General features: G+C 42.6%; 1 protein-coding gene across 1 annotated transcript; it reads left to right on the top strand.

Annotated features, from left to right (window-relative positions):
- The first annotated feature begins 5,898 nt into the window (after positions 1-5,898).
- dlx3b (distal-less homeobox 3b) lies at positions 5,899-9,503 on the top strand. The gene is made up of 3 exons (XM_029249365.1): positions 5,899-6,238; positions 7,820-8,004; positions 8,911-9,503. Exons 1-3 carry the CDS (start codon positions 5,899-5,901, stop codon positions 9,220-9,222), a joined length of 837 nt encoding a protein of 278 aa, XP_029105198.1. The 3' UTR covers positions 9,223-9,503.
- The last annotated feature ends 5,154 nt before the right edge of the window (positions 9,504-14,657 follow it).

The following is a 14,657-nucleotide window of genomic DNA, read 5'->3' on the forward strand; positions in this document are numbered from 1 at the left end:
GAGTACCTGTATATTGATGAAGCTGGCTTCAGTCTTAACAAAAAAAGGAGAAGAGGGAGGAATGTGATTGGCCATCATGCCACAGTCAATGTCCCTGGACAACAGGGAGGCAACATCACCATGTCTGCCGCAATTTCAACTACTGGTGTTGTGGCACACAATGCTATATTTGGGCCATACTGTCACGTCCCCCGCAGCCGGCACTTCTTTTTGCTCCGAGCTCCAGACACCCCAATCATTTTAGGTTACCCCTGGTTGGCACGTCATGACCCCATCTTCAGGTGGAGTACCAATGAGATGGTTTCTTGGGGAGGATCCTGTCACGCGTCTTGCCTCACGCTTCCTTGCCGGGCCACGTTGGTGGAAGGGGTAGAGGGCCTTCCCCCACCGGTCATACCCCTGGACTATGAGGATCTACAAGAGGTCTTCAGCAAGGTCCGCGCCGCCGAACTGCCTCCTCACCGGTCCTGGGACTGTGCTATCGACCTCCTGCCAGGTACCACACCACCTAGGGGTCGGGTGTATCCCCTGTCGTTGCCGGAACAACAGGCTATGCAGGAGTACATCAGGGAGGCCCTCAAAGCTGGTATGATCCGGCCGTCGACGTCACCAGCGGCAGCAGGGTTCTTCTTTATTGGTAAGAAGGACGGGGGACTGAGGCCGTGCATAGATTACCGGGGGTTGAACGCCATAACCATCAAATACCCACACCCCTTACTGTTGATCACCTCGGCCCTGGAAGGGATTCATGGATCGACCTGGTTTTCCAAATTAGACCTCCGCAGTGCGTATAACCTTATCCGGATCCGTGAGGGGGATGAATGGAAGACGGCCTTCTCCTTTACACTAGGTCACTATGAGTACAGGGTCATGCCTTTTGGCCTAGCTAACGCCCCCTCGGTTTTCCAGGCCTTTCTGAACCATGTGTTGGGAGATTTCCTTCATCACTGCGTCATCGTCTACCTTGACGATATACTGATCTACTGAAGGACCCGAGAGCAGCATATCCAGCAGGTCCGGGCGGTCCTCAGGCGGCTCCTGCAACATCGACTGTATGTCAAGGCAGAGAAGTGTGAATTCCACCAATGCCAAATCTCCTTCCTGGGCTACGTCCTGAGCCAGGAGGGAGTCTCCATGGACCCCAAGACGGTGGGTACAGTGACCTCCTGGCCTCGACGCACCATGGTAAGGGCGCTCCAGCGCTTCCTTGGGTTCACCAATTTCTATCGTCGATTCATACGAAATTTTAGCACAGTAGCCGCACCCCTTACCGCATTAACGGCTAACAAGGATCGAAGACTCCCTTGGGGGGGCGAAGGCGGAGAAGGCTTTCCAGGATTTAAAGAAACGGTTCACCCCTGCCCCAGTGCTGAAACAGCCGGACCCTTCCTTGCCGTTTGTGGTGGAGGTCGACGCCTCCTCGGTAGGGGTGGGTGCAGTCCTGTCCCAGAGGCAAGGGGACCCTCCAAAGTTGTACCCCTGTGCCTTCTTCTCCAGGAAGATGACCCCTGCCGAACGTAATTATGACATTGGGAACCGGGAACTCCTTGCTATCAAGCTTGCGCTTGAGGAGTGGCATCACTGGCTGGAGGGTGCTGTCCATCCCTTTGTGGTACTCACGGGCCACCGAAACCTAGAATACCTTGAGACCGCAAAACGGTTGAACTCCCGCCAGGCCCGATGGGCCCTGTTCTTCACCCGTTTCCGCTTTACTGTTTTCTATCGACCAGGTACCAAGAATGGGAAAGCCGATGCTTTATCGTGGATTCATAACCCAGAACCAATGCCCCCCAACCCAGAGGAGATCCTACCCCAGGGATGTGTGGTGGGTCCGGTCCACTGGCAACTCCTCCAGGACATCCAAGAAGCCCAGGACAGCGAGCCAGAACCGCCCAGGAGACCAGCCAACCGTGTGTAGGTCCCCAGTTCCTTCCGCACAGCGGTGATGAAATGGGCCCATGAGGCTCCGGAGGCAGGGCATCCCGGGATCCGACATACCCTCTCCCTGGTCCAAGGACGGTTCTGGTGGCCTTCACTGTCCGATGACGTCAGGGACTTCGTCCAGGCCTGTGCCACCTGCGCTCAGACCAGGACCGTAACCAAAAATGGCAGCTGGTCTCCTACAACCCTTGCCTACGCCGACCCGACCCATGTGGCGCTGGATTTCCTAGTGGACCTACCAGTCTCAGAGGGTAAGACCGTGATCCTCTCTGTCATAGATCGTATCTCCAAAGCCTGTAGACCGGTGCCCCTTCCGAAGCTGCCTACAGCTCTCGAGGTATCGGAGATCCTATTCGAGCAAGTATGTAAACTCTACAGACTCCCCAAAGACATTGTTTCCGATCGAGGGCCCCAGTTCACCTCTCAGGTATGGAAGACCTTTTGGGGCCGGCTCGGAGTAACGGTCAGCCTTACATTGGGATACCACCCGCAGGCCAACGGCCAAGCAGAACGCTTACAGCAGGATGTTTCAAGGTTTCTCCGAGCCTACTGTTCCCAAAGACCGCACCAATGGGCTCGCTACCTGGCGTGGGCAGAGTATGCCCACAACTCTGCGCCTCATACATCCACAGGTATGTCGCCCTTCCAGTGTGTGTTAGGCTACCAACCTGTCTTGTTCCCTAGAGAGACCTCTCCGTGTCCTCTTCAGGCCGTGGAAACTTGGCACGACGAGAGCACCCGCGTCTGGAGGACGGTCCGGTCCCACCTGCTCCGCAGTGCAGAACGCCACAAACGTCAGGCGGACTGGCACCGGTGCACCCTTTCGTTCATGCCTAGGCAAAGAGTTTGGCTCTCCACCCGAGACCTTAACCTGAAGGTCCCCTCAAAGAAACTCGGGGCCCGCTACATCGGCCCCTTCAAGATGGTGCATCACGTCACGCCAGTTACTTACCGCCTTCAGTTACCTCCTGACCTCCGAGTGCACCCAACGTTCCATGTTTCCCTCCTGAAACCGGTAGGGGTGTCCTTGCATCAGCCACCAGTAGAAACCACACCACCGCCTACGCCACTCCTCGCAGGAGACGATGTCTATACGGTCCGGGCCCTGCTGAACTCTTGCCAACGGAGAGGTCGGCTGCAATATCTGGTAGACTGGGAGGGGTACGGCCCGGAGGAGCGTTCCTGGGTAGCTGCTTCGGACATCCTGGACCCCGACCTGGTGGCCGCGTTCCACAGGGACCATCCAGAGTGCCCGGCCCCACGCCCCCGAGGGTGTCCTCCTTCTTGGCCCAGGGCGTCCGGGGCCGCCCGTGGAGGGGGGGGGTATTGTCACGTCCCCCGAAGCCGGCACATCGGCGACAACGGCAATAAAGAGGGAAACCAAGGAAGCCCAGACGCGGAACCTTGTTTTGCCTCCTTGTTTCCCTGCGAGCCGTGTTTCAGAGAACCTACTCCAACATCGACCCTTTGCCTGTATTTTCCCAACCACGTTCTTTGCCTAACCCTTTATACTACGTTTGCTGATCGCCTGACCCACGCCTGCCCCTCGACTTTGCTTTTTGGATTCTGATTCGGCTTCATTAAACTTCGGTACGAGAACTCTGCACTTGAGTCCGTCATCGCTACGCGCAACCATGACACATACAATGCCGAAAGGATGCAAAATTTTTTAAACTCCCTCAATGAAATCCTCTTCCCGCAGATTGACCAGAAGCAAATCGAGCAAAATTTTGTAGTTGTTTGGGACAATGTGCCATTCCACCATTCGGCATTGGTGCAGGAGTAGTTTGAGCATCACCCACATTTCAAGATGGTGTTCCTTCCACCATATTCTCCTTTCCTGAATCCAGTTGAGGAGTTTTTCTCCTGTTGGAGATGGAAAGTATATGATCGCAACCCTTACAGTCAAGTAAGCCTTTTTCAAGCAATGGAAGAGGCCTGTGGAGATGTTGAGGCAGTAGCTTGTAAAGCATGGATTCAACATTCACAACGTTTTTTCCCACGATGCATGGCTCGCGTGAATAGATGCTGTGATGTAGATGAAATTCTCTGGCCAGATGTGAATGAGAGGCACGATCAATTAAGTTCAGTGATTGCAGTGCATATTTTTTCTTTCAGATAACTCATTGCTATACAACACAGAACTCCTTAGTAGAGAACATCACGATAAATGTGCATTTGCATTCATGTATTTGTGTATGTACATCAGACTACATTATACAATCAACAGAGCACACACTTATACTTTTGATGTTAGTATTTAATTTTAGTAAATGCATGAGTAGAAGAAAAGGCAGTACTTCTTTATGCAGTAGAATTGAATTGTTTGGTCAAGGTAACAGTGTATTTAGTTGGCTGTGTTAATTGTTTTGAGAGCAATTACATTCATTTGGAGAAATGTGTCAGAACGATTGAGAAAAACTAACACCTTTACTATGGTCTTAACCTTCGATCCATATTTTATTTTATAGATAGATAGGAGTTCCACACCATTCCACAAAGGGACGCTGTTGCACTATAAAGGATACGCTACATTTGCAATGACAATATATAAAATAAAAATCTTCATCCAGGCTTGTTTATCATAGTCCATTTTTGCCCGAAAGTATCTCGGAAAAATAAAATAAATACAGATGGATAATTCGTTTAAATTATTAAGAACATTGTGCGTACCTCCCTTATCCGAATTTGCCAAAGTCAAAGACAAGTCTACTATGGTATGCCCTATGAAAGAACATTTGATTGTTTCAGCAGAACATGAACCCGCAAGGTGCTCGGAGTTCTGCACTAGTTCAACGTACGCATTAAAATAAAGTGATAGAGCAGCGGAAACAAACTGCCTTTTAGATTCTGAACCTAGGTTCGGGAAGATCAGCTTCACATTGCACTGAAAGGCACTCGTCATAGAAACAAATGAATTCGCCATTTCACGCATTAATTGAGGTGGAATTTATCTGTGATTACAAAAAGAAGCTATTGACTGTAACCTTGTGCTTTTCCAGCGTTAAAACCCCAGGATCAATGAAAATACTGAGCTGCGCCGAGCCGCCACGCCTTACAGTCCCCGCGCAGACGGGGCACAAAGGACACCCCGAAGGCGCCGTCTAAAATAATTTTATCGCATCAATCTTTCAGCCTCCCACTGTCCTCATGGATTTTTACTTCGGAGTTCTGCAGGTCCACGCCGGCCTTCCACGTACTCCTAAGCTGTCCACTGTATAATAATGTATATGTTCTTGCGTCCGCCAAATGGCTTACCTCGGTTTTTGATTTTGCCTTTAAAACTGAAAACGAAAAAATGTTCCTGCTTTTCTCACCTGAGGAATGACTGTGTATGAATGAAGATATTTTGGATTACCTATACTTTCAGTAGCTTTAAAATTAGTTTCATGGGTGGGTATGATTCCTATAAATGGCTCTTGTAATGGGCACATAAAATGATAAATATAAATAATGTGTCAGTAGAATCATACTTTGGCTCTCTTTCCAAAAAACGTTATGCTCAATTACAGTTGTATGCGCAATGCAAACCAAATGTGCATCTTAAGGGTGAAACGTTATTTTTGATGAACATGAGTTACCTTGATAGATTACTGGCCTGGGATAGAAAGGCAATAATTCCAGTAAATTGTTGCACCAGGAAGATGGTGTGTGTTGCGTGCTGCTCTGTGTGCTTGGAGCAGGGGAGGAGACACAGAGCTGTTTTACCCTGGGGGCAGTTTGGGGAAAAAAAAAAACTTCTTCTGAGCCAATAGGAAGAGAGAATCCACCCAGTGTTCTATAATTAAGAGTTTAACTGGGCTGGGTGCTGCCCCAGTGCATGCAGTTCTGCAGAGAGAATTTCACCAGAGAAGTTTTTCGAAGGATTTGGTCCTGCTTTGCTGTTTTGTTTCCCTTCTCTATCTACTGCACACTTGGACCTTCTGCTTTCAGGAAGGAGGTGCTGTGTGACCAATAATGAGTGGACCAGCTTTTGAAAAGAAGCTCACCAGCATTTTGACTGACCTCCCAAACTCTATGAGCTGCCACCCTGCATCCAAAGACTCTCCAACCTTGCCCGAGTCCTCAGCCACAGATATGGGTTTCTACAGCGGACAGACGGGGCACAGCCAACATGAGTACTATCAGAGCCAGACGTACTCACAGTCTATGAACCCCTACTCGTACCACCAGTTTAACCTGAATGGAATGGGGGGCCCGGGGGCTTACCCCACAAAGTCAGAATACCCCTACAGCAACTCATACAGGCAATATGGACATTATAACAGGGAGCTACAGACACCACCCCAGGACATTGGTAAGTCTGAACTTTCCACAAATTTAAACCCATGTAGAGTATGATAATGTAATCTTTAATAGGAGCTTTCAACATCAGCTAAACATATTCATTTATTGTTAAACCAGCTCTTGGACTTTGACTATCAGAGAAAAGCAGCTTGCTTACTAGAGCTTATAGGTTTTGACTGTATCTTACAAACTTTTAATATAGCTTATATGTCCGTATGTACTTTATTTGAAAACATATGTCCAATGATTTAAGAATACTCACATTTATTACTTTTATAGTTTCATTTTGAATACCCCTCCTTTGGTGAAACTGAAATGTTATTATGAGTATGTACAGTAGCTGTTGCTAATATTAATATGTGGTTAATTTTATCCATCACATTGTATCACAATGGGCTACAAATAGGTTGAAACTCATGATTTGGCGGTATTATCATTATCTTGCTTACCTGTAGGAGGCATGACCTGAGACTGTGTTATTTACGTTTCATTTCTGTAAGGGTTAACATTTTTTGCCAAACAGCAAAAAGTTTGTTGAAAATGTTATCATTATCATTATTATTATTACAGCATCCATCGATACTCATGGGCCATCATGTACAACGTGATAAAAAGTAACAACAAACACACAATTCTGCTTTGAAAAAGAATGTTAATACATTAAATTGGGGAAATTTATGCCAACAATAGTTAAGCAATGACATCTACACTTAATGTCTTGGCAGAAAAAAATATCTTCTTAGTAACTCTAACCTCTTTATATTCAGAAGCTGTATTTAGAAGCGGTCCAACTTTGAAATTTTTCCCTTAAGGCTTAAAGCACTAATGAAAATTTATAACATACCCGGTATAGGCTGCCGTACAAACATACCTGTTACAGATGAACAATTCATTGTGCAACAATAATAGTCAGATTCAAATTGCTGTGTAATTTTATAATTGAAAATTACAATGATTACAAACACTACAGAAAATAGTTATTATTCCTCGTATGTATGCGTACATACATTTCATGGCAAAATGTGAAATTTCATAGATGCAAAAGCACAACAAGTTACAAGGTGCAGGGTATCGATTTATATTAACACTGGAGTCTGCGTAACTAATAAACTAGGCTAATAATACTACTAGTATTACATGTAATTTAGTAAATAAGTGCATTTACCAGGGCTAAACTGCAGTAATTGGGCACACTGTTTGGTTGGTGTAATAATTATTGTTAATCGCGGAGCTTCCACGCTTATTTATTCGCATTGAAAAGAAACATTTCCGATTGCACCCGAACCATCTAGGCGATCTTCAGCGAAGTCCCGCGACGCACGTTACTTTGACGATAGAACTGACATAACTTTATTAATCTCACAGAAGTGTCACGGGATCCATGTACAAATGAGATCACGGTAAAGTTTAAAAGGAACCTAGCCTAGGTGAAGTGTTACAGACAGTTCTCATTGAATATATTATTTCATGTAAAGTTATGTGATACAGCCCTGTTGTTTAACTGTTTTTAAGCATATGATTATCGTGCAGTGTGCGCGGATAAAGTGAACATATTCCTATATATTGTTCTCATGTGTGCTGTGTTGTGCAGTGAAAGAGGAGCCCGAGCCCGAAGTGCGCATGGTGAACGGGAAGCCGAAGAAGATCCGCAAGCCGCGCACCATCTACTCCAGCTACCAGCTTGCTGCTCTGCAGCGGCGTTTCCAGAAGGCGCAGTACCTCGCTTTGCCCGAAAGAGCGGAGCTCGCGGCGCAGCTTGGACTCACGCAAACGCAGGTACGGCGAAGTGCAGTATATATATAATTCATTAGGCTACTCTGCATTTATATTTTTTTAACCCTGAGCATCCGGGCATTAGGTACACACTACGTGTTAAAAAAATACCGATCGGCTATACTAAAGCGACAATTCTTAAGTACAGCTGACATAATTTTATTCCATGCAGCTACTTTATTCATTTAATAAAGTGGAAATATGATACTTTCCCCTGAGTCTAGGCTTTATTAAACAGTAATAAACTGAACATGCTTCGTAAGATGGAAAAAAGAGTATAAGACTGGCTGTGTAACCAGCCGTTTTTTTAGAGTTAAATCTCAGTTTTGTTAAAGTCTGGAATACATTTAAATATCCAGTTTTCTTCTGGGATAATTTTGAATGTTTTATTCATTCATTCATTCATTCATTCATTCATTTGTTTGTATTTTGGGGATTTCGTTTCAGGCAAAAAAAAAAAAAACTTTTAATAGTGAAGTTCCCATGTATAATTTGAACATCCAAATCATATTTCATATCCAAATATTGCCAAAGACCTATCAGATGAATTTATTAAAAAGACAGGATTATCCATTTAACAATGTGCATTGTGTGTTAAATTGTTTCTCCTTTCTTTTTAAGTGCTTCACTTCATTAACATACAATAAAGTAAACTGATTATAGATAAATGGCAATACATAATGCTTCCTCATTTCATTATTTGGTTACAAATTGCTTATAAAAATGCATGATGCAGGAGCACCTGACTAGAGCTCTGCTTATAATTTTAATAAACTCACATAAGGTTATGTTATGTTTTATAGTAAGCAGGCCTGTGATCAACCAAATGTAAAATGTGTGCATCATTCTTATTCATAGCCCTGAATACACCAGTTATGCTTGTTTATTTATATTTTTCCTCACCAACAGGTAAAAATATGGTTTCAGAATAGACGATCCAAGTTCAAAAAGCTTTACAAGAATGGAGAAGTCCCCCTGGAGCACAGCCCAAATGCTAGTGACTCCATGGCCTGCAACTCACCACCTTCCCCAGCTGTTTGGGAGAGTAACTCTCACAGCAACCCGGCTAGCAGGGGGCCGCTTCCACAGCCACAGCTCAGCTCATCACCCTCCTATGTGGAAGACTACAGCAATCATTGGTACCAGCAAGGATCACATTTACAGCACCCAGGCGCCGTGCATCATACGCCACCACCGCCGAGTGTGGGGGCTGTGTATTAATAAAGACTAGCCTGCAGAGACTCTTGAACTTGGTTTCTTCGTCATTATCAATAGTCCAAAAAATAAGCTGACACCGGGAGTATCCATAGTGCAAGAACGTTTGTGTCTATTTTTGTTTTTAAATTGAACCATGACAACCATGCTTGAAATGTCAGGGAAGCCCATCACTGTATTACAATAACACTCCAGAACCTACTAACACTTTTATTTTCTAGCACATAACACATGTACATTTATTTCACATTCTTACTTGTAACATTTACGCAAGGTATGGAGTAATTTTAAATTATTAATGCTTTTTTGTTAAATTTCATTTAAATGAAAACTATTTTCAGTTTCTGGTTTTTGGTTTCAGTTTTAAAACCCAGAGTTGACCTATGCTTAAAATGCAAATGTACATTGAATTCATTAAATACTTTAAAACTCAGGTCATTATTTATATATTTTGTACAATAAAATGTTTAAAACTGTACATAGGTCTGCCTTTATATATACATACATATATGTGTGTGTGTGTGTGTGTGTGTGTGTGTGCGCGCACGCGCGCACGTGTATATGTAGAACCACTACACGATTTTGCTTTTAAAATGCAAAGACCGCACTATGGTGCTGAAAACTTAAAAAGTCTTTTAATTATTACTTGTAACTATTATTTTGGTTGGTATGCTATGAGATGAAATAAAATTTAGAACTGAACTTTATCTGTCTTTGAAACAAAGTTTGCTGATACATTAAATTATGTTGACTCTCAACTAGAAGGTATTTTCAAGACTCTTGTATTATTATTCAGGTGAAGTAAACATGCTTTTAATGCGTTGTTGCCTCAATGATGAAAAATATTTTATTGTCGCATTTGCTTGAAATCAATAACTATCAAATAAGAGTGACCAATGCAGATTTTGGACAGAAGTCTTTGTAATGGTTTTGTGAGATTTGTTTCTTCAGATAGAAATTTTAGTTTTCTGCTCTCAGGTACAAAATCTGTCTATAAGTGCAAAAATACAAACTTGTTAAGCACATCAGCTTTTTGTCAATTTTTTTCTGCATTGGTTCTTTTTGAACAGCTTTCAGATGTACTAGTAGAGCTGCAGTGACAGACACCGAACATTAGAGTTGAAAACTGAAAAACAACATTTTATGCAACATAACAGAGAGAAAGTCGTATTGTATAATGCAACTTGGAATTCAAGAATTTGAGGCCACACAAATTAATCATAAAGTCTGGTATGTTTTCCCAAAGTTATATGTGAGGAATGGGTTAAGACTGCATGAGCAGCATGCCCTTTGCTTTTCAGCCTGATGCAGCCAGGACCAACCCAAGCATGGTTTTAGTGCTACGTGCAAAGAGGCTGTAAGAGGTGACAGGCAAGTAGGCATGATGGAGACACAGGATTTTATTAGTGTTCTGTTGCCAGATAACAAGAAAGACTGCAGTGGACAGAGGGAGATCCAAAAACGGGAAAGGAAAGAAAGCAAAAGAGAGAAAAAGAAAAGACTGCTCGAGTAGTTCTCTAGCCCCAGGACACACCAGCATGCTGCAAGTGCACATACCAAACAAGAGCAAATGGAAAAAAGCAAGCAGGCAAAAGGTGAAATTCTCAAGTTTAAAATTCAGCAGAAAGACTGAGCTTTAATTGAAGTGTTTGTGTCCTGAGCTCTACCAGTTTATAGTTCAAGTAATGTGGGAGTACCCCCTTACACATCAGTCTACTTATGAGCCTCCAGACTGAGAAAAGGACTAGTGCCAGAATGGGATGAATCAGTTACTTTCTGTCCCATTGCATTTTCCATTGACGTGCATTCATTAATTAATTTCCTTTGCAACATAGAAATGCATGCACTTAGATTCTAGATCCGGCAAACTCTAAATTCTGCACTTATACCTTATAGTAACAACAGCAGAGTAACAACTGCAGTGAGTTCACATTTGGAATTATAGTAACAACAACAGTGAGTTCACATTTGGAAGTTTTTTTGCTAAAGAAATGATGGTGAGAGTTGGTGGAGAAGAGTTACACTTCATAATGTCATCTCTACCCTGCAGAAAAGCAACCCATAAATCTGCCTGCAAATACCACCCAAAAAAGGGAAATACCTTAACACTGCATCCTCAAGTTTACAATCTTCAATTCTTTTTACATGTTGCCTGCATTCCTGACATGTGAAACAGTGTGCAATCTAAATAACAACTGTAGAAATCTTGGAGCGCCAGCCTCCATGGCAGCTTTCCTGGACTGTTTTTCAGACTTCAGCAAAACAAAGGCAGTAGGGTAAATTGTCTTGTTGTACTGCTTTCTGCCACATTCACTCATGTGCTCATATTTGGTTTTGTTTAAACAAATACACACACACACACATTTTCTGAACTGCTTGTCCCAGACGGGGTCATGGGGAACTGGAGCCTACCCGGCAACTCTGGGCGTAAGGCCGGAAGGGGAGGGGACACACCCAGGATGGGTGTTTAAACAAATAACCTCAAAAAATACATGATGTGCTGAGGATACTAGTGTTCAGTTCAAGCAAAGCTTCTGACTGAAAACCAGAGCATGAGTTAGCCTCTTCATTGGTACCTCAGTTTACATTGTACTGTAGCAGGTTAAAAAAACACTGCAAGTTTCAGAGACTTGCTAACGGTTCTTAAATTGTCTACAGCATTTCCTTCTTCATGGATATCTAGGCCATTGGTAATGAATGAGCTGCAACATCTTGTAATATTTCGGCTGGATAACCTTCCTGGATGCCAAATTGCAAATTTGTGCTTTTATGGAAGCTGCTTATCTCTCAGGAAAAAAAAAAAAAAAGAATTAATGGTTAAAATTATTGTGAACATGTTTCCTTGCATTTTAGGATTGTGGAAGGAATCCATAAAAAGACTAGGAGATCTACAAAAAACTCAGTGCTCCACATATTGTTTGCACTGTTGTCTTCTTCTCCCAACATGGCTTGGTTTGTCACCATGCCTATTTGGAGCTACAGCTCTTCAAACAAAGAGGAAGTTAATTGAAATATTTCCATCAGTCCTACAGTCTCTATCTGAGCTCTTCTGATATGAGTAAGAAAAATGTTAAAACAAAATCTCAATTCACATTTTTTTTTCTGATGAACATAGAAGAGATATTTGTGGCCTTCCAGTACTAGGCTGGCTTCTTGGGACTTCACTTTGCCTCATGCTCACCACCATCAGAGGTTCTCCTTCAGAAAATGGCCTTATATATCCAGTCCATTGCCCTCCACATTAACAAATTCCTAGAATCTCCGACAACCCATAAATCTTTTTATATCACTTTTTTTATCCTATATCTTGTGTTCAATATATCTTTAACAAAAATTCGGTGAAATAATGTGAAGAAATGAAATAAATTACACACACAATATTCAATAGCTCAATTTATTCACTAATTATGAATAATGAATTATATAAAACTTCTGAAAATTAAACACTGATAATTAATGACCACATATTATCTTCCCTGTTCACACACACACACACACACACACATTTTCAGAACCGCTTGTCCCATACGGGGTCACGGGGAACCGGAGCCTACCCGGGAACACAGGGGCGTAAGGCCAGAGGAGGAGGGAACACACCGAGGACGGGACGCCAGTCCGTCGCAAGGCACCCCAAGCGGGACTTGAACCCCAGACCCACCGGACAGCAGGACTGTGGTCCAACCCACTGCGCCACCGCACCCCCCCTATCTTCCCTGTTCGATATTTCATATTAAACGGCAGTGTAAAATTCCACACAAAAAACTGACGCTATTTTGTGTATAACCCGAGTCCCTCTTTTAATTATTTTTTTTCATAAAACTCTTAACAACACCAGCATATCTGTCCTACATTCCTTATTTTGTGCGACACAATTCTTAACCGTCAGAGTTCATACACTGGAGAATCAGGAAACCAATGCGAAAATAGCTGTAACTAACTGTATCAAAAAAGAAGTTTTAAATGAAAATCACATCATGTAGTAAGAGTGATAATGAAAGAAGCATGTTACAATATTCACTAAAAATTCAGCCATTTTTAGTTTCATTAGCACATTTTAAATTGATGAAATTGTCGTTTTTATTCTGTCTCTTGGTATTTATTTCATTTATTTTGTACAAAAAAAAATTACCAAAAGCTAGTTGCAACTACGCAGGGTATTCTGTCAAACAAGATCTACAAGATACACAGCATGTAGGTAAATGCAGTATTAAAACTTTTAATACATATTAAAAAGGTGTTTAGCTTCCTAAAAGGGAGTATTTTAGAAGAGAAGCTATGGTTTTTAGGCATTTATGTGCTACAAAGCTTTGCTTCCATGTCTTTTTGCAGCAGTCTTTATTATTTTTACCAGTTTCATACGGCTGTTATCCAAGATTAAACATACAAGAGTTACTATTGACAGGGCGACAAAATTGTAGTTAAACCGCGGCATGAAAAATATGTACTCATTGAAAATGCCTTGTAGTACAGTTTTTCATTTCATTATGTAAATAAATGAAATCAATAACTGTACCAAAAATGATTGATATGCGGCCAAGATATTAAAACAGACGTCTATTTATATTAAACAAATGTCTAAATGTTTAGACGCATGATGATATGATATCATATCATATGTATGTCATAGGCTAAAGACGAAAAGCCCAGACAAGTCTTATCCCAATGGAGTGCTGGAATTAGTCTGAAAAAGCAGCGCTATTCGGGCTCCATGCCTTCCTTCCTTGCAAGTGAAGGTCTTGTCATTGTTAGGCTCGTCTTTGGGACTCTTCTGGAGCGACGGGCTTTCCAGGCAAACATCTACTCACTTTTGATCCATGCTCTCAAATTGTTCAAATAATGTCCAAATACATGTTTCTTTAGTTGAAATAACCTGGTTTTAAATGTGTAATTGGTTCATATAATCCACATATACTGGACGTGGTTCATATATTATAAGCAGAAATGTCACACCTCATTATTATTTATGCTCTCTCGGAAAATCAGGACTACTGTACACGCTTCATTTGTAAGGGCTCGTTAAAGAAATCCACAAAACGGTAGTATTTTGCGGTAATAACATTTTTTTTATTCGTTAATCTTCTTTTCGGTCACTTGCTCTACAAAAAATTTTTTTACAGCACTGAACTAAGCAGAGAGTAACGTGAGATTATCCCAAACTGCCATAAATATTATTAGATGTTCGCAGAAACTGTACTGCAAAAGCCTCAAAATTTCAACATACTCTATTTAGCAGCAGTCACTATCACGAGCAGAGCAGCACAGTTAAAATGCTTTACGCAGAAGTACAGAGAGGATTTAGCAAAGTCCTTTCACTGGACACTGCTCCAAAAGGCTTTCCATCACACTATGTAAATGTTGCTTCTGAAGGATTTTCCGTGTTTCCCCAGGAATGGACTGGTAAGTAACCACGGACACCTCCACAAGCCACATATTATATATCC

Source organism: Scleropages formosus, chromosome 25 (genome assembly GCF_900964775.1).
Source record: "Scleropages formosus chromosome 25, fSclFor1.1, whole genome shotgun sequence".
Lineage (NCBI taxonomy): Eukaryota > Metazoa > Chordata > Actinopteri > Osteoglossiformes > Osteoglossidae > Scleropages > Scleropages formosus.

Coding starts and splice junctions, on each gene's coding strand:
- dlx3b (XM_029249365.1), top strand. CDS start 5,899: ATGAGTGGACCAGCTTTTGAAAAGAAGCTCACCAGCATTTTGACTGAC. Junction 6,239..7,819: donor GACACCACCCCAGGACATTG/GTAAGTCTGAAC, acceptor TGTGTTGTGCAG/TGAAAGAGGAGCCCGAGCCC. Junction 8,005..8,910: donor TTGGACTCACGCAAACGCAG/GTACGGCGAAGT, acceptor CCTCACCAACAG/GTAAAAATATGGTTTCAGAA.